At 46.1% G+C, this 23,387-nt stretch overlaps 1 protein-coding gene across 1 annotated transcript in view; it reads right to left on the bottom strand.

Moving 5' to 3' along the window:
• LOC148214038 (vomeronasal type-2 receptor 26-like) overlaps window positions 1–23,151 on the bottom strand; it is a 35,349-nt gene extending 12,198 nt beyond the window's left edge. Inside the window, exons 1-5 of the mRNA XM_088128877.1 lie at window positions 23,059–23,151; window positions 21,451–21,542; window positions 6,779–6,943; window positions 1,740–1,803; window positions 139–234 (exon numbers count right to left, since the gene is read on the bottom strand). Coding sequence (XP_087985003.1) covers window positions 139–234; window positions 1,740–1,803; window positions 6,779–6,943; window positions 21,451–21,542; window positions 23,059–23,151 — 510 coding nt within the window. The remainder of the gene's footprint in view (window positions 1–138; window positions 235–1,739; window positions 1,804–6,778; window positions 6,944–21,450; window positions 21,543–23,058) is intronic.
• Between the last annotated feature and the right edge of the window lie 236 nt (window positions 23,152–23,387).

Here is a 23,387-nt window from a genome sequence, read left to right as displayed (position 1 = left end):
CCCCACCTTGTTAGACCTTTGGGGCCAGATAGCAGCATCCTGGTCGATGACAAACTTGGGTTCCTGGGATTTCTGTCTTGCAAAGCTCCTAAATTTCACTCTGACAACAGACCTGTTGGGAAACCATAACCAGTTCACCATCTCCAAGTCAGCTACCAGCTCTCCGTTCTTGTCCAAATACTCCCCATCCACGGAATGGTTGTAAAACTGGGGGGGTTGCAGGAAAGGATGGAGCTAGAAAGGGAAGAACATCAACAACAAAAATGTTGCAGCCTTTTGCACAAGAAAGAATGAGTCCCTCTTGTGCCATTCTCAAGCTAGGGTCTTCTGATTCACTAGATAGGTAAAGGCCTCCAGGACAAGGAGGAACATCGGTATCATCTACCCTAGTTTTCTTCTACAGTGTCCCCCCCCCCCCCCCAATTTCTCAGCCTAGCTTACAGCCCAAGGACTTTCTGGTGGTGTCCCATCCCCATCCTCCCCAGGCCTGACCCTCCATAGCTTCTAAGCCCAGACATGAAGGGCCAGCTCCAGTCACCTCTTCAGATCTGATTGATTGTGGTTCTCTACTTGAATGGCTATGAAACTCATTCATGTTTGAAGGGCCCCAATTTTATTCATGAATACTTTGTTCTGTGTTAGGAGATTTGGAAGTTGAAGCCTTTAGATGGATACTTTATCACTGTGATATATTTATCTCCAAACTGAATACTATGTGATGGAAAAATAATAAAATAAAGCTGGAAACTCCCCCCCTCCCCCTTGCCTCTCCTGCAGCAAACTCTTTACTCCCCCCCTCCTTGACCCTCATGCAATCTCTTTTTTCCACTTCCTCCTGCCATTCTTTCCTCATGAAAAACAGGATCAGCTCCAAGCCATTGGATGACCTGAGAGTGACCATGTTCCACTGCCAAAAATAGCCCTCTTGACACTATCATAAGAAACAATGGGGGGGGGGGCATCATCTGTCTTCTTAAGGGTTTGCCTGGGTTCTTTTTATCACAATAGAAAAACCATTTCTCCCCCATTTCACACCTAGGCAAACCTATCCTCCAATCAGATCCTTCAGATTTCCTGCCTCTCAACCTCAAAAGTGTTTGAATTCTGTGCTTTTACATTGTTCAAGTCACCACCTATTTTAGTAGAGAGGATGGTGGCGGGCGGGGGGGGGGGGAGAATGAGAGAGGGAGGGAGGGCTCACTGCAGACACAAACAAATGCCCAGTCAGAAACTGGGTTATGCATTTATTCAATTTACAGGGCTGCCTAACTGGGAATGACTGGTTAGGAGGATGGAAGGCCCCAAGAGAGGCAGCCAGATTAATCCTGTGAAAAAGACCCTCCCGCATGGATGGGAGGATGGCAAAGAAGGAGCAGGGAAAATGCCATTCTCCAGAGACAGAGGGGTCTCACCAGATGTGGCAGCTGTTACCACATCGCCTGCAAGAAGGGAGGCAAGATGAGGGTGGAACAAATGGGACCAACATGTAGCAGGATCCAGAACATAAAATTTTCCAATTGCCTTTTATTATCCTACTCTTTTCCTCCCTCCCTTTATCTACCGTGCAAACATGATAGTTAATGTTGGCAAGAGAGAGTCACCTGTTTGATGATTGTTTGGGGGATTATCTCTTGAGAACAATCTGGCTTCCCCTCTTCATTTGCTAAATTTCTCCTCTATAGGTAATTTTAAAAGTAATGGTTGTGTTCATCTGCGATTCTTTGATGGAAAGAAAATACCTGCCAAGGTTGTAGCTCTTCCAGTTCCAAGGTCCGTCCACCTTCCTTCAGCATCCTCTTGGATCTGGAGACACAGGCAGCATTCAGGGCTCATGCCACAGCCCAGATGGAGTTGTAAATGTGGTGGCTGTCGAGAGAAAGGGTGGCTTCAACCTCCTCCTCTCGTAGACTTTCCATTTCTTCATTCTCTTTGCATCTCAACCAGCCTTTAACTGAGAAGGGATGCTTTTGAAATGAACAAGGAAAAGCTTTGTTGGCAAACTCAAAGATTGAAGGGAAAAATTGGTCAACAACATCATCTTTTATCCAGTTCTTTGTCTGGATAGAAAAGGTGAAAATACTGTGAACATGTTTGAATTTTTCATCCCGCAAATTCAAAGTGAGATCCCCCATGGCTGTTATGATCCAGATTTTTCCTACGGTAGGTTTTATCAAGAGCCGCAACACATGGTCAATGAACACCATTCCATAGAAATAGATACTATGCAAAGTGGGCTCTGCATAGTAAATAAATACATTGACTTGTTTCCATCTGTGGTATAAATCAGGGTCCAAACTGTATAAATTCATATTGTGCCCTGATACGCTTTGGGAGAAAACAGCACAAATGTCATTTTGAGTGAGTAAAGGTGTTAAAGTTTTGAAGAACTTCCCTCCATTTTCATTTTCTGGAGCAACGAGAGCCACTGAGGTCCATCTGAAATGCTGGATCTGAGGGAACAAATCCTCCTCAAGTGCCCTGGTCTTCAGCTCCAACTCTCAGTGGTCCAGGAGACTTTTATGCTGCTGTCCTTTCAGGCTCAGGGCAAGATATCATCCTGTCTCCCTCTCTGCTCTGCTGCTTGTTTCAAAGGCGATCTTGAGGGAAATCCCAGGAGATTTGTTCAGAAGACAAACAAGACCATCCTCAGTTGTAAATTACAAAGAGGAGAAAATCAGCTCTGCCACATCCTGAATTCATTGGGGTATGTTGGGGGGTGGGGGGAGATGGAGTCACAGAAAACATGTTTTCCAAATGGACCAGATGTGGTCGCCTCATGTCAGATGTTTTATGAAGGGACAAATTTAGTAGTTTCAGACACAGTTTCTATTTGAATAAATAAATCCATGTTCAGGGCACATAAGGATCCCAAATATTTTGAGAGTTTCTTTTCAGATAGTCAGAGGAGAACAACCTGATATCAGGTCTAGCCATTACAAAAACAATGTATCAGGCCCTCCTGCCTGAAAAAGTGGGATAAGGAGACATCTATCTATCTATCTATCTATCTATCTATCTATCTATCTATCTATCTATCTATCTATCTAGTCACCACTCATCTCACTAGGGAGTGACTCTAGTGGTATAGTTAAAACAAGTATGCATATAAATTAAAATACAGTGGTACCTCGGGATACGAACTTAATCCGTTCCGTGACTCTGGGTGCAACCCGAGTTGGTCGCAACCCGAAGCAAATTTCCCCATAGGGTTCAATGTAATTACCATTAATCCGTTCTGGCGTCCGTGGACCACACAGCAGGGGCAGAAAAACGGCCGCGGACCACGCGGCAGGGCAGAAAAACGGCCGCGCACCACGTGTCAGGGGGGAAAAATGGCCGCGGGCCACGTGTCAGGGCGGAAAATGGCCACGTATCCGGTTCGTAACCCGAGGCGAGTTCATAACCCAAGGTAAATTTTTCCGGCCGAAGCTGGTCGTAACCTGAAATGTTCGTTAGTAGAGGCATTTGTATCCCAGGGTACCACTGTACAATAACATTACAATAAAAACCATATTCGTACATAAATAATATCTTCCAGGGTACTGCTGGGACATAAAGATATTATCCTACAGGAGCATCTTCAATTTGCTAGCCACACCCAGGGTTGGTTGCCCCTCTTCTCACCCCACACAAGTGGGCACAGCCAGGGCTTCACCCTTTTCTGGAGGGTTGAGAGAGGAGGGGCCTGCCTCACATCTGGGTAAGGGTATTCTATAGTGTGGGGGTAACGGCAGAGAAGGGTCTCATTCTGGGCCCCACCAGTCAACAACATTCTTTCATCAAGGGGATCTGTTGTAAGGTTTACCCCGCTCGTCTAGAGAAATTCTCGTGACACGTGTGTGCAACAAAGAAGTTTACTCGAGCGTAACATGCATAGATACAAACAAAGCCAGGACTGGCTTGGCACATTTTGTGGTACAATTTGTAGTTCTCCCCTTCCCGTGCTTTTGCCCGTTCCTACGCTACATATTGGAGGGCATAGATTATAGATTGCCCTAGTAATCCCCCCTTCTCCTCTAATGGCAGGTTCAGCCCAGTTCTTATTGTTCTTGATTGTTCTGACCTGCTGGCATGGTCATGGTTCCTCTGGGTTTCTGTAAGTTGCGCGCAAAACCGGGGGTTTGCAATCGCACGCTGATTGCCTTCCCATGGGCTGCAGCTAACACTTTGTCTCGGCGATCGTGGTTATCAGTGTTGATACAAAGTATCCACTTTGTGGTTTTCTGTTAAGTGGACCCAGGTGGCGCGTTATCAGCCCCGGCTTTCACTTCCTCTTTTCCCCGGCTCTCGCGCGGCTGGTTGAACTGGCTCAGCACGGCGGGGCGAAAACTAACAGTGCCGTGCCGGCTGAACCTGACATGTGTAACATACCCCTCTGTCTGGGGTCGATATAATGGGGGTGAGAGGATCACTCAGATAACCCACTCCCATGCCATGTAGTGACAAGCAACACCTTGAATTGGACTTGGAAGCAAACTGGCACTCAATGCAGTAATATGAAGGGCATGAGAAAAGTGCAAAAGGATTCAAATGTGGATTTCAGAAATCAGGTGGCCATAGAAATTCTGCAGTCACTGGAATTCTAGTGTCAGTATTCCATAAAGAATATATTTAAAAGATTTTGGATTCTTCTGACCTTGTCAAATTGATTTCTGACCTGCTTGCAAGCTGAACCCTGGGACAGGGGCCCACATGTGAGAACTTGCCCCCTCAGCTGGTGGGATTGGCCCATCAGAGCCTCCTGGTCTTCTGAGAGCTTCAAGTAAATAACTGCACACCAAGAACCGAAAGGAACTCCAGAAGCTTCTTCACCAAGTATGATGGTCAGAACCTGCATCAGTCAAATGTTATTTCAAAAGGTTATAGCAGTCAATGGGTATTTGCTTGATTTGATTCTGCCAATTGTATTGGCGGGGGGGGGGGGGGGATGGTAGTGTATAGTTGTGTTTGGGTAATTGCTATTTCCGGGGTAGTCTGAAGGCTGAGAAGAACTGTGTTATCAATGGGAGGAATGCACAAGGATCTGTGATCTGTGAGAAAGGATTTTGGTGCCAATGTTAAGGGGGGGATTCAGTAGAGGGAGCTTTACGCAGGCTTTAGTTTTAGCAATGCTTTGTTTCAAGCTGCATGTACCACCCAATAAAGGAGCATTTATCTGAACCAGGCCTGGTTTCATGAGAATTCTTCTAAATTGGGGTTTGGATTTTGTGGACTTGACAATGATAGTCAGAGGCAGTTCTCACTCCAAAGGAGCAGATTTTACCTGCAAAGAAGCCCTTTTCCTAAGTTCACCTCTTTATTCATTTATTTAAAAAATGTATGTGGCTGCCCATCTTAAATACATAACTCAGACAGTTGACAATCTATACCCCCCCCAAAAAACCCTAAACCAAATATTTCAATACACAAAAGAAAACCAATATACTGTATAGCAATTCCACAAAGACAGACCCACATATATGGGGTTCCCCTAACATCCTGTTCCATTTCCATGCATTTGTGCAGATGGATTGTGTAAACTTCGTTAGATTGTCACGTTGTCTTATAATTTAAAAGAGAATTTCTATAAAATGATGTACCTTTGGTATTTGTCACCAGAGAAACTATCTAAGATGTATAAAAGTACTTCTAACTGTTGCTGGAAATGTGAAAAGCATGAAGGGACATTTAATCATAAATGGTGGACTTGCGAAAAAGCAAAAAAAAAAAAAATTAAAAAAATATTGCATACGATGGTGCAGAGAATTTTAAAACTTAATTTTCAGTTGAAAACAGAGCTTTTTTTTACTAAGACTTATGGACAGCCAACTGGAAAAGCCTCAGGGATGACTAGTTTTATATATGGTAACTGCAGGAAGTCTACTCTACACACAGAGATGGAAAAATATAGAAATACCCACAATGGAGGAGTGGATTGTGAAGATGTCAGAACTTGCTGAAATGGCCAGATTGACTTCTCTGATTGGGGAAGGAACCATAATAACCTTTATATAAGACTGGAACCCCTTTATGGACTTTTTTGGAGAAAATGGACAAAAAAGAATTGATAATCTCGGGATTTACTGATCACTTCCAGGGAAGCAATGGCAGACTGAAGACGGCTCCGTGGAGAGTGGAGCCAACGGCTGCAGCGGAAGGAGGAGCTGGTGAGTGGATCTGCTCCTCAGAACTCCTCTCCGGATCAAGGAGAGGACTAGGATCACCCACAATTTGCTCTATACAGAGGCTCCCTGTGAAGAGATAATAGAAAAGTGGTCTAAGGCGAGTTTCAGAGCACTGGGAGCCAGGGGGAAAGTCATCTTGCCTAAGCCACAGTTTGGCACCTTCCCACAGATGCTGGATTCACCCACTTCCTCTCTTAATTCAACTACCTGTTAGTTCTTGTTTCTTAAGTGTTTGCTATTTATTTATATATTTTAAAAGTTTTATATAGCTGCCCATATTGTAACAACAACCCTGGGTGGTGCAGAAAACAGTCAAAATAACAGAAACCCCCAAACTATCAGAATAAAACTCAAGCACAACTCAATCAAAGATGCTATGTCATCTTTCCAAGATTATTCAGTAAATTTCAATGAAATGGTCCTTAAATACTGTACATGTTTTGCTTATGTTCAGTTCTACTAAGGCATTTATGAGTGAGATGTTTTTCAGGAAATTAAGAGGTCCAAGGCTGTTTGTTGGAATGATTCACTGACAGGTTTGGAAACTATTTCACCCCAAACCCCCTTTACTCTGTGATTTTGACATGAAATGTTCTTTTGTATTCAGCTCTGACCTTAGCAGGATAATGTAGCACTTGGGGATGAAGATGGATCCCAGCAGGCCAGCACTGGTGGCCAAGAGGGAGAAGACCTGCACAGCCACCATGTACTTCCCTTTGGTGCCCAGGTAGGTGGGAAACAGGGATAGCCAGATGTTGCTGATATCAGCAAAAGTGGAGCTAATTAACAAAAATTGGAATTAAACTGAGGTCATGAATTGTTGGACCTACACTCCTCACTTTGACATGCAGACTCGCATTCCACAACAGAGTGGGTCACTAATCTCTGTTTTACGTCTGCTAATTGACCAGAAGGGGAAGATGTTAATTAGATGGGTAAATAGCCATAAATAGCTGTCGAGCCCAGGGGTAATTCAGAGGAGGAAAGACAGAAGAGAGAAAGCAGATGTGAAACAGAAGGCTTAGAGGGTCATGGACATGGGGGCCTATAGTTTCGAAAGGCGTCATAGTATTTTGGGATAAGTGCACATGCTCAATTGTGTAACCAATCATGTACTCTCTGGTGGTGATGCTGTCTTTGAAAAGTATAAAAGATACACATTTCTTTTGTTTGGGGCTCTCTTCTTGGAAAGGAGTCCTCAGTTACTAAGGTGCCTTAATAAATGAGTAAATGAGTTTCTCGAGTCCGGTCTTTCATTGGGTTAAAGGACTGGGCTGAAACCCCGGTTTTGTGGACAACTCTGCAGAAGACCAGCATGCTAAAGGTGACCAGCTTGGCTTCATTGAAGGCCCCAGGCAGGCTCCTGGCCTGGAAAGCCACCACAGAGTAGATGGGTTGCATTGCAGGATGATTTCTCTAGGTAGGGAGTCCCTGTGGCCCAGTGAACCAAACTGCTTTTATTCACTGATTGTATCTCAAAGATAGTATGCCTAGCACGCTGACCCAGTTGTTGTTCAGTCGTTAAGTCATGTCTGACTCTTCGTGACCCCATGAACCACATCGCGCCAGGCCTTCCTGTCCTTCACTGCCTCCCTGAGTTTGCTCAGTTTCATGCTCAATGCTTCGGTAATGCTATCTAACCACCTCATCCTCTGTCATCCCCTTCTCCTTTTGCCTTCCATCTTTCCCAGCATTAGGGTCTTTTCCAAAGAGTCGTCTCTTTGCAGCTGACCTAGTAGGAAGGGAGAAATAATAATAAGGTCACTCGGATGGGTTTATCTATACTATTCCAGCATCACATTGTAATTTTCACTGTGTCTGCCATTTTTGTTGTCCTGCCTTTGCAATGTAGTGGGCCAAAGGTATATAAGGCTTGGTTCTGCTTTTGCTCATGGCTGCTCAGCAAAGTATCAAAGCTTTGATGGGAGTCCAGTATAGATTGTATTATTGTTTGTATACATGCAAATAAAATTATGTTATATCTTCAATGTGATTTGGTTGCTTCAGGTGAGTCAGGTTTTGGCCACAACTTTGATGTTTATTTCAAAGCCTGACAGTCTGACAGAATTGGCATGCTCCAGGTCCCATGGATTCAACAGTGCTGCATGGTGAGATCCAGGAAACAGCTTCTGCCCTCTAGAACCCCACTCTGCCTGAGACTCGTTTCCAGCCCCCCAACCCTATATAAGCAAGCCCTTAAAACCTGCCTCTATCACCAGGACCTGGGTTAGAATGCGTGGTAGGCCTCTTCTGCAACGTTTCAGTTGTTTAAGTCATTGCTGTGTTTCTCCAGCATTTCTTTGGGATTATATATTCTGTGTTTTTGTTGTTCTTCATTGTGACACCCCAGGAAGATCGCAGAGTCATACAGATTGGGACAGACTTTAAATCAGATCAATCAATCAGTCAAGACAAGGTTGGATGGATTCTTTGCTTTGGCAAAGTGAATCATGTTGTTGCATGACTCAGATCCTCTAGCCTTTCCACAGGCCAACCAGTTGTTTACTCAGATAGTTAAAGGTACATTTCTCATGGACTCCTGGCTAGCCAACAGCAACAAAACATCCTTCTTGGAGAACTTAGGAGAAGACATCCACAGCCACCCCTTGCCCCAAGAGTGCAATCCCCAAAGAGTGCAAAGCCCCAAGAGTTTCAGAAGGAGTGATGCAAATTTCTTCCCCACTTCATTCTGTGTTTCCATCTCTGCAATACTCTTCCGCTTCACTGTGAATCTGAAATCCCACAATCCCTGTCTTTCTAGGCTCCCAGGTTTCACTTTCTTGGTAGATTTGTTGGTAAAAACCACCCAATTCACAATGTGTAAGTCAGCTGCCAGGTTTCCCTTCTCATTCAGATAGACCCCATCTCTGCAGTTATTGTAAAACAGAGTTTTGAAGGAAGGAGTGAAGCTGGAATGGAAGAGAAAATGGGTGTATTTAAACAGGACCTCCACACTTTGATGGCAAGACCCCTTTGTGTCTCCTGGGGGTGAACTGAACATTCCTCCCTCTCCACACAAAGCCTGGGTTCCAGATTTGCTTTCCAACTTCAAAAGGAGAGACTTTGTAAACATCTGAATAATAACACCTAGTGACTTACTGCTTAAATACATACAATCCAGACGAACAGTGTAAAGCACAGGACTTTAACATCTGCTTGTTAACATCAGGTTCCTGCTTGGCCAGAGCAATAGAGGTAGGATTCTTTGTTGTTCCCTAAATTCCTCAGGGATTTTAATTGTGATCCAGAGGAGCACAAGTGAGTTATCACATCTCTCTTTTTTGCAGAGAGAGAGAGAGAGAACACAATTCATTTCTATGAGTTCCCGATTGTCCCTTAAATTCTACCCCCAATTTGACTGAATGTTTGTCCAACTGTCACGTGATGATCAAGAAGACATCAAAAATGTTGACCGCAGGGGGCGGTTCTCATCCACACTCCAACTGACATCCTTGCGCATGAGAAAAACTGTGCCAGGGGTGTGTGGTGTCTTCTGCGTGCAGGTGACCTCTTGTAAGTGTCTCTCCCTCTCTGCTGTGCCAGGAGGCCTCCAAACTTCTGACTTTCTTTCTCGTGGGAAGAGTCTTCATCCAAAGTCTTTCCTGCATTGAAGTAGCTTTCATCAGTTGTGCAGCCCAGGGTGATGTTAGATTCTTAAAGTGAGTATTCCAAAAAAAGCGGAATTGTTCCTATTGGTATTGATGATTGGAGAAACAACACGGAACTTTGCTTCTATACATGACCACAACTGCAAGACTGTTATACGTGCAAAGATAGAAGGACTCACAAATACCTACAGTGGAAGAATAGATTATTAAATTAATAGACTTGGCTCAAATGGTGAAGTTCAGTGTTAATAAGAGATAATACTGTTTCTAAATTTGTCTCCTCATGGCAACCCTTCTTAGATTATGTGCTTGGGTGGGGAAAAAATGAAACTTTGATTGGGGGATTTAATGATTAGATGGTTTGTGTTGATAGAAATAATGTGAATTTGGATTAATTACTGGTAAGAGATTAATCCTTTTTTAATTTTTACTGATGTCTGTATTGGAGATAGTCGGAAGTCATTTTCCGTTTCATTTTTCTATCTGTTCTCACTATCTTTGTTTTTGTCTTTTTTTTTTTAGTTCTATCTTTCTTTCCTATACTTTCTGATTTGTATTTTAACTGTGCTTTTTATATATTTTAACTAAAAAAATATCATTATAAAAAAAAGAGTCCGATCTTGAGATCAAAGCATGTTTTTGACACATTTGTGTGAAATCTGCACAATTGCAGAAAGTGTCTAGAGACTTAAGCACAACAAGAAGTAAAATCACCATATGTTGTAGAATGGCCAGGAGGAGAAGCATCCCTTCCATGAATTTTGAGCGAGTCAGTTTGTAAGTGACCAGAAAGAGGTCCCTGGATGACTTGGGAAAGGTCCACGGAAGGCATGGTTTCCATGAACTCCAGAGCTGCCTCCCACCCCACTCCCAGGGGAGGCAGGTTGAAGTCCCCCAGAAACATAAGACTGGGAAACTCCACCACCAACCCCACAGTGAGCTCCAGGCTGCCATAGTAGCAGCACTCCCAGATGGTCCTTGGTCCCAATCAGTTTTTTTCTTCTGTTTTATTACAGAAATAAAGGTAAACACATGTTTTAAAAAGTGGTGGTCCATCTCTTTCAAGACCTGGAAATAAAAGTACTTCATGGATTTTTGCTTGTTTCAGGAGCACTGAATCTATATATCGATTTGAGAAATAGATATGATCACCCATCTTAAGCAAATAACCAATGATACAAAGCAAGAAAAACAAGGAAAATACAATTAAGTACAGGCATAAGAAATACAGAATCCAATGGATCCCATGCATTATTCTTGAATGTAAACACACATATATTTGTTCTGCTGAAAACCTGGTCCTAACATGGTGGGGAAAGCCAGCTTTTACAGCCCTCCTGAAATCTAACTGGGTCGGGACAGTCTGGATCTCCTGGGGAGGCTGCTCCACAGGGCAGTCCCTGCAGCAGAGAAGGCACTTCTGGGTCCTACAAGAGGGGGAAGAACTGTGTCCCACTCAATCCTACCAAGAGTATAAGAGCCACCTGGTTCTGGGAAATTCCATCTTTCACCTTGGGTGGGGTTCCACTTCCGCAATCTGGGGGTCTTCAACGAGCAGGGGTCAACTGTGGCCAGGAAATCTTTTGCACAGCTCAATCTGGTGCACCAGTTGTGCCCTGAGATTCTCTTATTATAGTCAGTCTCACTAATGTCTCATTCTGGTCTTCCTGTGAACTTGATTTTCTGGTTTGGTTTACCTAGTGGAGCTGTCATCAGAAAGGCCATCTTCTCTGACACTGGCACTGCCCTCTGGAATGAGGTTGCTCCTCAGAGCTGGGTGGCACCCACTCGGATGGCATTCCAGAAGGCCTTAAAGACCTGGTTGTAGCAGCCACCCCAACCAATTCTTCTGGATCAATTTCATAAGCAGGGTCTCACATCTGGCCATGGCCAGCACAGAGCACCTGAAAGCCACCAGAGATCCTTGGATAACAACAGCTGCACCCCTTCCCCTTCTCCTGATGCCACACCTGAAACCCAGGAGGGCACATTTCCTAGAGAAGAACCCTCCCCCACCTCTGTGTCCAGCCGGGTTTCAGTAATGCAGACCAAATTGGTCCTCTCATCAAGAAGTACATCATGGATGGGGTGAGTCTTATTACAGGTTCACTTTGCATTAATTAGCAGCAGATGGAGGCCGGGACCACTGAAGCTCTGAAGACCAGGCCTCAGGGCTGAGCACGGAGAGTGAACTGATATTTTGGAGAACCACTGACCTAAAATTCATGTTACTCTTATTTTGACATCACATGCTCTTTTCTATTCAGATCTGGTCGTAGGAAGATAATGTAGCATTTGGGGAAAAAGATGAAGCCCAGCAGGCCAGCACTGGAGGCCAAGATGGAGAAGATCTGGACAGCCACCATGTACTTCCCCTTGGTGCTCAGGTAGGCGGGCACAAAGGACACCCAGACGCTGCAGAAGACCAGCATGCTGAAGGTGATCAGCTTGGCTTCATTGAAGGCCCCAGGCAGGTTCCTGGCCAGGAAAGCCACTGTGAAGCAAATGATGGAGAGGAAGCCCATGTAGCCAAGAGCAATATAAAACATGGCAACAGATCCTTCATTGCATTGCAGAATGATCTCTCCAGACTGGGAATGCATGTCAGAGTCAGGGAATGGGGGAGAAGTTCCCAGCCAGATGCTACAAATGACAACTTGGACCCCAGAGCAAGAAAGGATGATGGATTGTCGAAGGCTTTCACGGCTGGCATACGATGGCTGGTGTGGGTCTTCCGGGCTGTGTGGCCGTGGTCTTGAAGTTTTGTTTCCTAACGTTTCGCCAGCACCTGTGACCGGCATCTTCAGAGTGCAGGAGCACAGACAGGAGCAGTTGGGCACAGCTGGGCACAGAGAGAACTGCTCCTGTCTGTGCTCCTGCACTCTGAAGATGCCGGTCACAGGTGCTGCCAAAACGTTAGGAAACAAAACTTCAAGACCACGGCCACACAGCCCAGAAGACCCACACCAGCCAAAGGATGATGGAGTTGGCCAAGCTCTTCCCCAGCCATCTCTGCACTTTATTCCCTGGTTTTGTGGCCAAGAAGGCTAACACCACTGTGATCGTTTTGGCTAAGACTGAAGAAATGGCAGCTGAGAAGAAGGTGCTGAAGGCTGTTTGTTGGAGAAGGCAGGTTGGTTTTGTTGGCTTGCCAAAGAACAGGAAGGAGGTTAAGAAGGAAAACAGGAGGGAAGCAAGGAGGACGTAAGAGATGTCGCGGTTGTTGGGTTTGATGATTGGTGTTTCCAGGAATTTAAGGAAGATTCCCAAGACAAAGCCTGTGGTTAAAGACAGGAACAAGGCAATGGAAGCCAAGATGATTCCCACATTTTCCTTATAAGAAAGGTAGTTTTTAATCTTGGAATACAGTGAACTCGACTGGTGTTTGGATGTTGATCTTCTGGACACTTGGTGCATTTTTCTGCATCTGAAAAGAGCAAGAGTAAGATCTCCCATTAAGTATGTTCTTCAATCAAATGCATTGCTTGGGTGAAATTGTTGTTGGTGTGAATGATTGTGGGTAGATGAAGTCAGGACACTTCTTCATTTCTCTCCAGCTAGAAGTTCTTAATTTTACTTTTCCTTTTTTAACGTCACCATTTCATCAATGAACTTGTAGAGAGGAAGGAAGGAAGGAAGGAAGGAAGGAAGGAAGGAAGGAAGGAAGGAAGGAAGGAAGGACCATCATTTACCATTCTGAGCCATTAATTTTGGCTGTCCATAGAAATGGTTCCATTCAGAGTTGGACAATTGCAAAAAGACCTGATCCTCTTGTAAGTCCCAATGAATGTCTTTATGCCCTGGTACCCTGGAAATTATGACTGTTCAGAGAAACGGGGTAAATAGCAAACTGAAAGCACAAACAAAATCTTGCACAAACCTATACATGTTTGTGCAAGATGAAGAGCAATGCCCAGTCCTCATTCATCCAGTATCTTTTAGTATCTTATCCCAGTTTAAGCTCCAAGCTTATTACTTATATTTGACTATGAAATAAATTATACACATTATAAGGATATGAATATTTAAAAAGCCAAGTTGAGAATTGCCTGTCAAATGTCCATTCGTAGCAAATGTTATGGTATAGAGTCTTCTCAAAAGGCTGCACCTTTCCTTTGGTGTCACCCACCTTCCATGGTGGAGATGGTTCCTTCTGCACAAGGAAGACAGTCGTAGCAGCAGATGGGCCTCCCTTCCTGAGCCACCTTCCGGAATCCGGGAGGACAGCTTTCCACACACCTGGAAGGAGGCAGGGGCTGAGCAGAGAGAGGAAAATATCCAGAAAATGAATCATGAATTTACAGTATATCCAGAAAAGGGTCAAATGAGGAAGAGATTGGGGATCTCCACAATCTCAAGGCCCACCACTTGCTAAGTAAAAAATTTGGAGCTCATCAAAGTGATTTGACTAAATGTTACTTCTTTCTTTATCTCCTCTTCTAATTTTGGACAGACCACAATTTTTAGTTTGGAATCTAAATTTTCATACTAAATTACCCAAGCGAAGGTTGGATGGATTCTTTGCTTTTCTGAAATGAATCACATCACCCCATGGCTCAAACCTACATCCCTCTGTAAAGGACTAACAAATACTTTACTTGTTTATGAGACATATGGCCTCCCATCTTATAGTCCATAACTCTGGGTATCTCAATACAGGTAGTCCTTGGTTAACAATGTTAATTGGAACTGGAATTTCTCTTGCTAAGTAATGTGGTCCTAAAGCATGACATGACATGATCATGCTGCTTAGCGATGGCAGTTCTGACAATCCCGTTACCATCATTCAGCAAGGACCATGTGGGTCATTGAGTGAGGACCTCAGGTCATCACAGCTTCTGACTTCCTGCTGGCTTCCCTTTGACTTTGCTTGTGGGAAGCTGGTAGGAAAGATTGGAAATCACAATGATGTGACTGCAGGACACTGCAATGGTCAAAACCTCAAGGACCAGTCATCATCACCCCTTGTTCAACACTGTCGCAAGTTCAAACGGTTGCTGAACAAGCAGTCATTAAACAAGGACCAACTTTAATGGTATGCGGGAATGATAGTGGAATATGAGATGGAGAGCCGCAGATGGGATGCCTGGCATGTAAAAGATGTTTCAGACCATAGAGAGAGGGATGGTGTGGGAAAAGATTCATAAGGGGCCCTCCCTAGTTTTCCAGAGAGTAAAAGGAAAGGAGCGGAGCAACAATTTCAGTCTTGCAAAATTCAGTTAATGTAACCTTACAATAAAGATAGAGCTAGTACTCCTGGGTGTCCTTTTTGTCTGGACTACCTCACAGGGCTAACAACCTCACCAGAACAGTAAAAAACAAATGGAACCAATATCTGGAGGTGGGGGGGGGGGAGGAGAACAGCTCTATTCAACTTTTCTTGAATAATTAAAGATATGTTTCCTTTTAGATACATGGACATCTAACCAAAGAAAACCTTGCCTCTCTAGATGACCTTCATAGCTACTCTCTTCCTGAGGAGGGCAATCCTGTTGGCAAGAACTTCTGATAGATTGAAATAAAAACTTTCCCCACCTGGTTCAGGTTTTCCATTTCTGCAATAGCATTGTGGTGGATCATAAATTTGAACTCCAGGGATCGTTCTCTTTGTAGACTCCCAAATTTCACTCTACTCATCGATTTATTGATAGAATACACCCAGCTTACAATGTCCAGGTCTGCTACCAGCTCTCCATTCTGATCCAAATACACCCCTTCTATGGAATTATTGTAAAACTGAGAACTTTGAAATAAGGAATGAAGCTGGAATGGAAGAGAAGGTAAGTATGTTTAGACAGGATTTAGAAAGCTCTGGAGGCTTCAGGAGGGGAACAATGTCAGGCTGACACTCTCCAAAGTGAAGAGAGCCACTACAGCTGAGAAATTCTGGTTGGAAGGTGAAAGAGAAACCACGTGTGCTCCAGACAGCTGTTCCTCCTGACTTAACTGCAGAAACTGAACAGTTTCTGCAGCCAGCTCAGGAGTTGACCTGCTGGGAGACCTGGAATTCCATCTATGCTGCTAATGGCGGTGGAGCCAAAAGGACATTACAGCTTTGCTTCTCCCCACTTTTTAATCACCTTGGTAAGTAATTAATTGCACATGAAGAGAGATTTCCTCTGCAGCAAGATAAGACTCCTTGGAGTGAGTTATAGCTTCTTTCAAGATTACAAAAGAGAGACAGAGACAGACAGACAGACAGACAGAGAGACTTTGATTTAAAGATTCAAGAACTATTTGCAAAATTTAATTAAGAGAAGGTATGAGAAAGGATTTCAAACAGACAAGGGAACAGTCTTTTTTTTTCTTCCTATTTTTCTCTTTCTCTTTTTATTACTTTTACTTTGACAAACGTGCTTTGCTACGATTTTTGATTAAGCCACCTAAAAAGATTAGCCTGGTGAGGGAATGTTGCTCGCTATTCTTAAAGAGTCTATGTGATTGGTGCACTCTGCATAACAAAAGGCAAGGCACAGATGGTGACATTTACTGTAGTTGACATGTAGACGTGAGCTTTGTTGTGGTCGAAGTTATGAGAGCTACTAAAGTGAAAGTGTTTGAAACAAGAAGATAGCAAGGAGAAAATGGCAGAGGCTTGTCTTTTTATTCTGCTGGTTTGGGACCTTTATTTTTATTTTTTTATTTTTTTTTGCTTCTGGATTAAAAATGATTATTAGAAAAATGGCAAAAGAGGGCAGAAGAGGCTTGCTAGAACAACTTGCAGAAAAAATCATTACACAAGATATGCTTCAGAAACTTTTTGAGCAAATGGGAAATAAATTGGATGCCTCTGAAAAAAGAAGGGATGAAACATTAGAAAAGCTAAGAGAGGAGATGAGAGAAGATGTTAAAAAGAAGGAAATTTCTATAAAACAAATATCTGGAGAGGTCAAGTAACTAAATGATAGAGTTGGAAAGAGAATTGGATAACCTGGCTTTACTGGAATTGAGAGAGGAAGAATTTTGTTTGAGATTTAGAGCTGTTCCAGAGGTTCCTGATGAAAATATTGGAGAGCAGAGTATTAATGTTTGGCAATTTTTTGGGATTTAGAAGAGGAAGATATGGAGACAGAAATTGATAAGATTTATAGAATAAATTCTGTATTTGCCAGGAAGAAGAATGTCCTAGAGATATTTTTGTGCATTTTGTTACAAAGAAGTTAAGGGATCAAGTCTTACAACAATATTTTAATACAAGACTGAAAATGGGTAATACAGATACAGTATAACTGTTTTGAAAGAGATTCCTATTAGCATTTTACATAAGAGAAAAGAATATTCGTTCTTGGCTGAAAATTTAAAACAGGAAAAGATCCCATTTTGATGGGATAAGTTGGAAGTTGTTCCAACTTATCCAAAGTTGGATAAGTTGTAAGATAACTTCCAACTTATCAACAGCAAAGATTTTGACTAAATTCTGTTCAGAAGTTGAGAGATTTTTTAGAAAAATATAAAGGTGAATTGGAGGAGATGGAAATGAAGGTTTCAGTGGGACCTACACAACAATCGCAACAGATGCAACAGGAACCGAAAGATGGTACTGAAATAGATGCTACAGGTAGGACTTTTCTAAATGTTTGGCATGAGTATGGATTAGAAATATTTCACATGGAATATAAATGGAGCAAATAGACCAGGGAAATGGTTAGCCTATAGACTGCAAAAAGAAAAAGAAAAGCAAATGATATTAAAACTACAGGAGATACTGTATTACTGGATAATGAGGCCATACAAAAAACATTTTATCAATACTATTCTAATTTGTATAAAGGACATGATATTCCATTGGAGAAAATAGATGAATGTCTAAGAAAACAAAATTTACCAACAACTATAGAAGAACAAACACAAATTATGAATGGAGCTATAACAAGAAGGGAAGTTTCAGAAGCAATCAAAAAGAGTAAACCAGGAAAGGTGCCTGGATCAGATAGACTATCAAGTTTGCATTATAAATGTTTGAGGATGAACTTTTACAAAATACAATTTTCCAGGGTGGAAAAATGCCAAAGGCTTGGAGAGAGGCTATGTCAGAGTCTGCACACTCATACCCAACGCTCAAAAATCTTCTGGAGTCTGGTTTGGTTCCATTATAGATTTCTTTATTGGGAGATTTGTACAGCATCTGTAGAGAAGTTGTTGAGTCTGAGGATCTCTAAGCAAAGCCTTGCCTTTTAAATCCTTTTCCCCCTGTTGCCTGGTTGCCACAATTCTTTATCACCTGGTGGTGACCCCACTCCTTCCTCCCACTCATAACATACCTCCGTCCGGCCATCCGGCCCCGGTGCTTGGCCTTGTTGGTGTCTCATCAAAGATACCATCAGCTCCTGTCTTATCAGCTTCCCCCCTCTCTCCTAACTATGATGGCAGGAGCAAGCAAGCGCCCCTGTACTTAATAATTTAATCATTTAACTGTCAATGTAACATTACTAATCTAAATTAAACCCCTATGATTCCTAGGTAGCTTGCGCAGATCCTGACAGGCTAATATAACAGTAATACCTAAAGAAGGACAAGACTTGACTTTAGCAAGGAATTACAGAGCAATATCATTGTTGAATAATGACTAATATGGCAATGATTTTAGGTGAAAGACTGAAAATAATTTTGCGGGAATTTATTCATGAGGATCAATGCAGGTTTTAAACTAAAAAACAGTTGAAAGACAACGTTGGATATTTTGGAACACTTGGAGCAACATAATGAAAAACAAACTGCACTGATCTTTTTAGATGCAGAGAAGGCTTTTGACAATTTGAACTGGACTTTCTTGTTTAAGATATGGAAGATACGAATTTTGGAGAGAATTTTACAAAATGGATGAAATCAATTTATACTTCACAGGCGGCACAGAGAATTGCTAATGGAGATTTAACTAAATCATGAGAGATACAAAAAGGAACAAGACAAGGTTGCCCACTGTCTCTTTTGTTTATTTTAGTTTTTGAAATATTGAATTATTTCACTTCCTGAAATATTGAAAAAGACAAGATGAGAGGATCGTGGGCATAAAGATTAAAAAAGAGTCATATACTGTAATTTAAGAGCCTTTGCAAATTACTTGATTTGGTTTTGGCAGACCCCTTAAAGGGAACTGAACTTTTAATAAGTAAATTAAAAGATGGCTGGTGTGGGTCTTCTGGGCTGTGTGGCCGTGTTCTGGAAGTTTTGTTTCCTAATGTTTTGCCAGCATCTGTGACCGGCATCTTCAGAACGCAGGAGCACAGATAGGAGCAGTTCTCTCTGTGCCCAGGATGATGTGACCCTTCTGTGGGTATTTATAGAGATCTGAAGCGGGGGGATTGGGGAGGTAGGGGGGTATGGGGTTGGGTTAACGAGTGGCTGCTTGTTTTGGTGTCATAATATGTGTATCTTCCTGGGGATTAGGCAGGGTTTTTTCTTCTATTGAATTGTTAACGAGGGGCTGCTGGGGGTGATTAGCAAGTTCATTGTGTGAACTGTTCACACGTCCTGGTGGTTGAGCTGAGTTCGTTGACCTTTTGCAGGCTGTATTTTTCAGGATTGGTAGCCAGGTTTTGTTGATTTTTAGACTCTCCTCTTTTTTATTGAAGCTGTGCTGGTGTTTGTGAATCTCAATGGCTTCCCGGTATAGCCTGGTATAGTGGCTGTTGGTGTTGTCCAGTATCTCTGTGTTTTCAAATAGGATTTTGTGTCCAGTGTGTTTGAGAGCATGTTCAGCTACTGCAGATTTTTCTGGTTGCTGTAGTCTGCAGTGTCTTTCGTGTTCTTTTATCCTGGTATGGATGCTGCGTTTTGTGGTCCCGATATATACTTCCCCGCAGCTGCATGGTATGCGGTATACTCCTGAGGCTGTGAGGGGATCCCTTTTGTCTTTTGCTGATTTTAGCACTTGTTGTATTTTTCTGGTGGGTCTGAAGATTGTTTGGAAATTGTGTTTTTCCATCAGTTTTCCCATGCGGTCTGTGACCCCTTAATTGGGTCCTACAAGCGAATGGCTACTCCAAGAATGAAATAAAAAGAACCATCAAACCTGTAAGGTTTGCCCTGTTCGACAGAGAAACTCCCGTGACACGTGTGGTTCACAAAAGAGGTTTACTCATGCGTAACGTAGCAGTCACAAGCAAAGCCAGGACTGGCTTGGTACATTTACATTACTCCTTTATAGTTGTCTCAATCCCCCCGTGGGCCCCGTTGCTAGGTTACATATTACAAATTAGATTGCAGATTGCCCCCTGTAATCCCCCCCTTCTACTGGAATGGCAGGTTCAGCCCAGTTCTCTTGTTTCTTTGATTGTTGTTGCCTGGTCGTTGCCTTCGTTGGGGCTTCTGTCGCGCGCACAGCTGGGAGCATCCCCTCGCGCGCTGATCTCTTCCTCAAGTCCGCGGCTCTCTCCTTTGTCCATAGCGCCTGCGGCCCTCTGGCTTAACACAACGCATCCGCTCCAGATTAGTGAAGTGGCGCCAGGTGGCCCATTCATTAGCTTGCGGTTTCGCATTTCCTTTTTCTGCGCTAGCGCTCGAGCGGTGAAATTGACTAAAGCGCGGCTGGGCAAGTTCCTAGGCGTGCGGTGCAGGCTGAACCTGACATACAGGCTGAACCTGACATACCGCCCCCCTGAAGACAAGTCCCCCTCTTAATTGGGCTACTAGGGTGCTGCCCCCACCATCTGCCATATCGGTGTGCCTTTCCTTGGCTTGGGGCTTTGGCCTTACCATGGCCGAGTCACTTATAGGACGGGTCCCCGAAGGTTCCCCTTCCCTTCCTTCGCCGCTGCGCACGTCGAGCAGCTGGCCACGTACTCCCTCGTATCCCTCCGGAGAGACGGCCACCAGAACTGTTCACGCAGGAGGTGGAAAGTCCTAACGAACCCACAATGTCCCATAGTGTCCTCGGTGTGCCCTCTCCAGAGCACATCCACCCGGCAAGCTTCTGGAACGTAGAGCCTCCCCTTGTGCTCCCAGCAGGTCCCTTGTTTCTTCAGGGAGTCCTTGTTGTTTACCAACCAGGGGTCTCCCTCGCTCGCCTCCGCACAGCGCCGCCTCAGCTCCGGCTCGGCTCCCTTCCCCTGCTTCTCCCTTGGGGGTTGGGCTGCGTCTTTCACCTCCAGCTGGGTTGTCCTCCTTGGGTCCATCGATTTGAGCGGCGGCTCCCTCAGGGTCCTACAAACCTCCAGGTTCCCCTGGCCGCGGCCAGGTCCCGGTCTACCGCCGGTTGCTTCACTCACGCTTGGCACGGACCAGTCGGCTCCCGGCGCCGCTCCTGCCCCCGCTGTTGATGCCAGTGTGATCGCCGCCTGCTTTGCCATGGGGCCCTCGGGTCCCGCTGCCACCGTCTCTGCTGTAGCCGACCCCTGCGTTGCTGCAGGGCCTTTCGTCGTCGATGCCACCACCACCTCGGCGGTCTCTGACCCCCCTCGTTTGTCGGTCGCCCTCGGCGCCGTCCTCATATTCGCCTCACGTGCAGTTGGTCGCCCAGGCCCTGCTGCTGTCGCTGCTGTGGCCTGCCGGCCCTCGGCTCTCCATCGCGCAGTCGCCACCTCGCCCAGCTCTGTGGGGTCCTCAGCTCCCGCGCCGCCTCCGCGGCTCGACCTGGCCTGCCCGGTGGTGCCGTTGAATCGCACCGTCTCTGCTGCCACACTCTCTCGTGCACTTGCCACCCCAGCTCCTCTGCCAGTCTCCCTCGGCGCCGCCCTCACCTCGTGTGCGGTTGGTTGCCTGGGTCCCATTGCCGTCGCTGCTGCAGCTCGCTGGCCCTCGGCTCCTCGTGCAGCCGCCACCTCACCGAGTTCTGTGGGGCCCCCTGTTCCCGTGCCACCTCTGCGGCTCGACCTCGTCTGCTCAGTGGTGCCGCCGAACCGCACCGTCTTGGCCACCCAATCGATGTGCGGGTTCTGGCGCGTAAGCCATGCCAGCCCCAGCACTAGTGCATGGTCGGCCACCGGGGCAACTACCAAGTCTAGCTCCTCCCGGCTTGTCCCCACTGTCAAACCGACCGGCTCAGTGCGATACTGCGCCGGGTCCCCCCCTGCCGTTGATCCATCCAACTGGCTGAGTGCGAGGGGCTCCCTGAGTCTCCTCACTCTGAGCCCCAGCGCGGATGCCAGTACCGGGTGGATCAGGCAGTGGGTACATCCCGAATCCAGCAAGGCGTCGACTTTCGCCTCTGCTTCTGATCTCACCCCCTTGAGGTGGACCCTGATCCTCACGGGCGAGTAGTTTCTTCTGTCCCGCCCTTCCTCATGCTGCCACTCTGTTGGCTGCTCCGGGGTGCGCCTCAGCGTCGCCGGCCGTCGCCTCCCGCTGGCTCGCTCTCCCCTCCTTGCAGAGCCGGGCTTCCTCGTGAGCCAACCGGCTCCGCTGCACACCGCTCCACTAGCTGCTGTCTCCTCCCAGGATCGGTCGGGGTTCCTTATAGCCGGGAATCGCTGGCCCCCGTCCTTTGTGCAGCTCGCCAAGACCTCCTGCCTCGAGGGGCACTGCACCATCCGATGCCCCTTGCCTCCACACCGGTAACAGGTCCCTGCAGTCTGCCGGGCGTTTCCAACCTCGATTCTCCGGCGTCGGCTCCTGCGCCTTGCCTCCGGTGCCGCCTCACTTTGGTCCGCTGTGGCTGGTATCGGGGCTCGCGTCTCTCGCATCCCCCGGTCTCCGGCATCCCCCGCCGTCTCCACCAGCCAGCTCCACTTCACTAGAGCCTCCAGGTCGTCCCTACTGGGTGCTCCCCCCTGGATCTCTGAGTGGAGCCTGTCCTGTGTACGGAGATAGGTTAGTGGCTCGGGGCCCCCCGAGAGCTCGCTCCTTGAGCTCCTGAATTGGGGCGCTTCTGCTGGCCGCCGACCCCCCTTCACGCTCCCCATCAGGCTGACCACTTCTGCTAGCCTGGTCTCCACGCCGCCCTCTGCGGCTGCCCCAGCCGGGGCCCTGGGTCCGCCACGCCATGCCTCCCGCATGCCCGGTACAGCTGTCGTCTGCTGCTGGAGGTTGCCCTCCAGCCGGTCCAGCCTCTCCTCCAGCTCCTGGCTCCTGGACCCTGCGCCGCTGCTCCCGGGAACCGCACGTCCCGTCAAGCCCTCTGGCTCCGTCCCGCTGCTGAGCGCCCGCTTGGCGCCCCGCGAACTGGCCGTGGTTGTGGGTCCCCTCTTCCTCACACTAGGGACTGGAGCCATCTGCACAACCTCTGGTCTAGGCTCTGTGCAGCTTCTTGAGTTTGTACCCTCACTGCTGCCGGCATCGCCCGATTCCTTCTTCGCCTGCGACTCTGCCCCTAGGGCCTTGCCCCGCCGGAAGATGGTCTGCAACATCACTTGGACAATGTCCATCCACTGCTCGATCTTGGCCTCCAGTCGGGTGAATCGTTCCTCACACTCCCGGGCCTCAGGTTCCGAGTCACGACTCATCGTGACCCCCCATGCTGGCGACCCTTTGGGGCTCCTGCCCCCGCCGAATGACCACCCGTCCTCTGGCGCCCTCTTGGCTGTGTCCGTGCGCCATTCGCCCCGGACTGGTCCCGCCATCATGCCTTCGGATCTGGGCTCCTGGTTGCCCAGCTGACAAGCGGTTTCCCCATCGCTTGCCATCTCCTGGTGCCGTTAATCGATTCCTCTCCGGTCTTGGCTGCAGGGAAAAAGGTGAG

This window comes from Python bivittatus, unplaced genomic scaffold (assembly GCF_059951505.1).
Source record: "Python bivittatus isolate LINGU-HERP-01145 unplaced genomic scaffold, Pbiv_v1 ctg000820_np1212, whole genome shotgun sequence".
Classification (NCBI taxonomy): domain Eukaryota; kingdom Metazoa; phylum Chordata; class Lepidosauria; order Squamata; family Pythonidae; genus Python; species Python bivittatus.
This window is presented reverse-complemented; position numbering and strand designations above follow the sequence as displayed.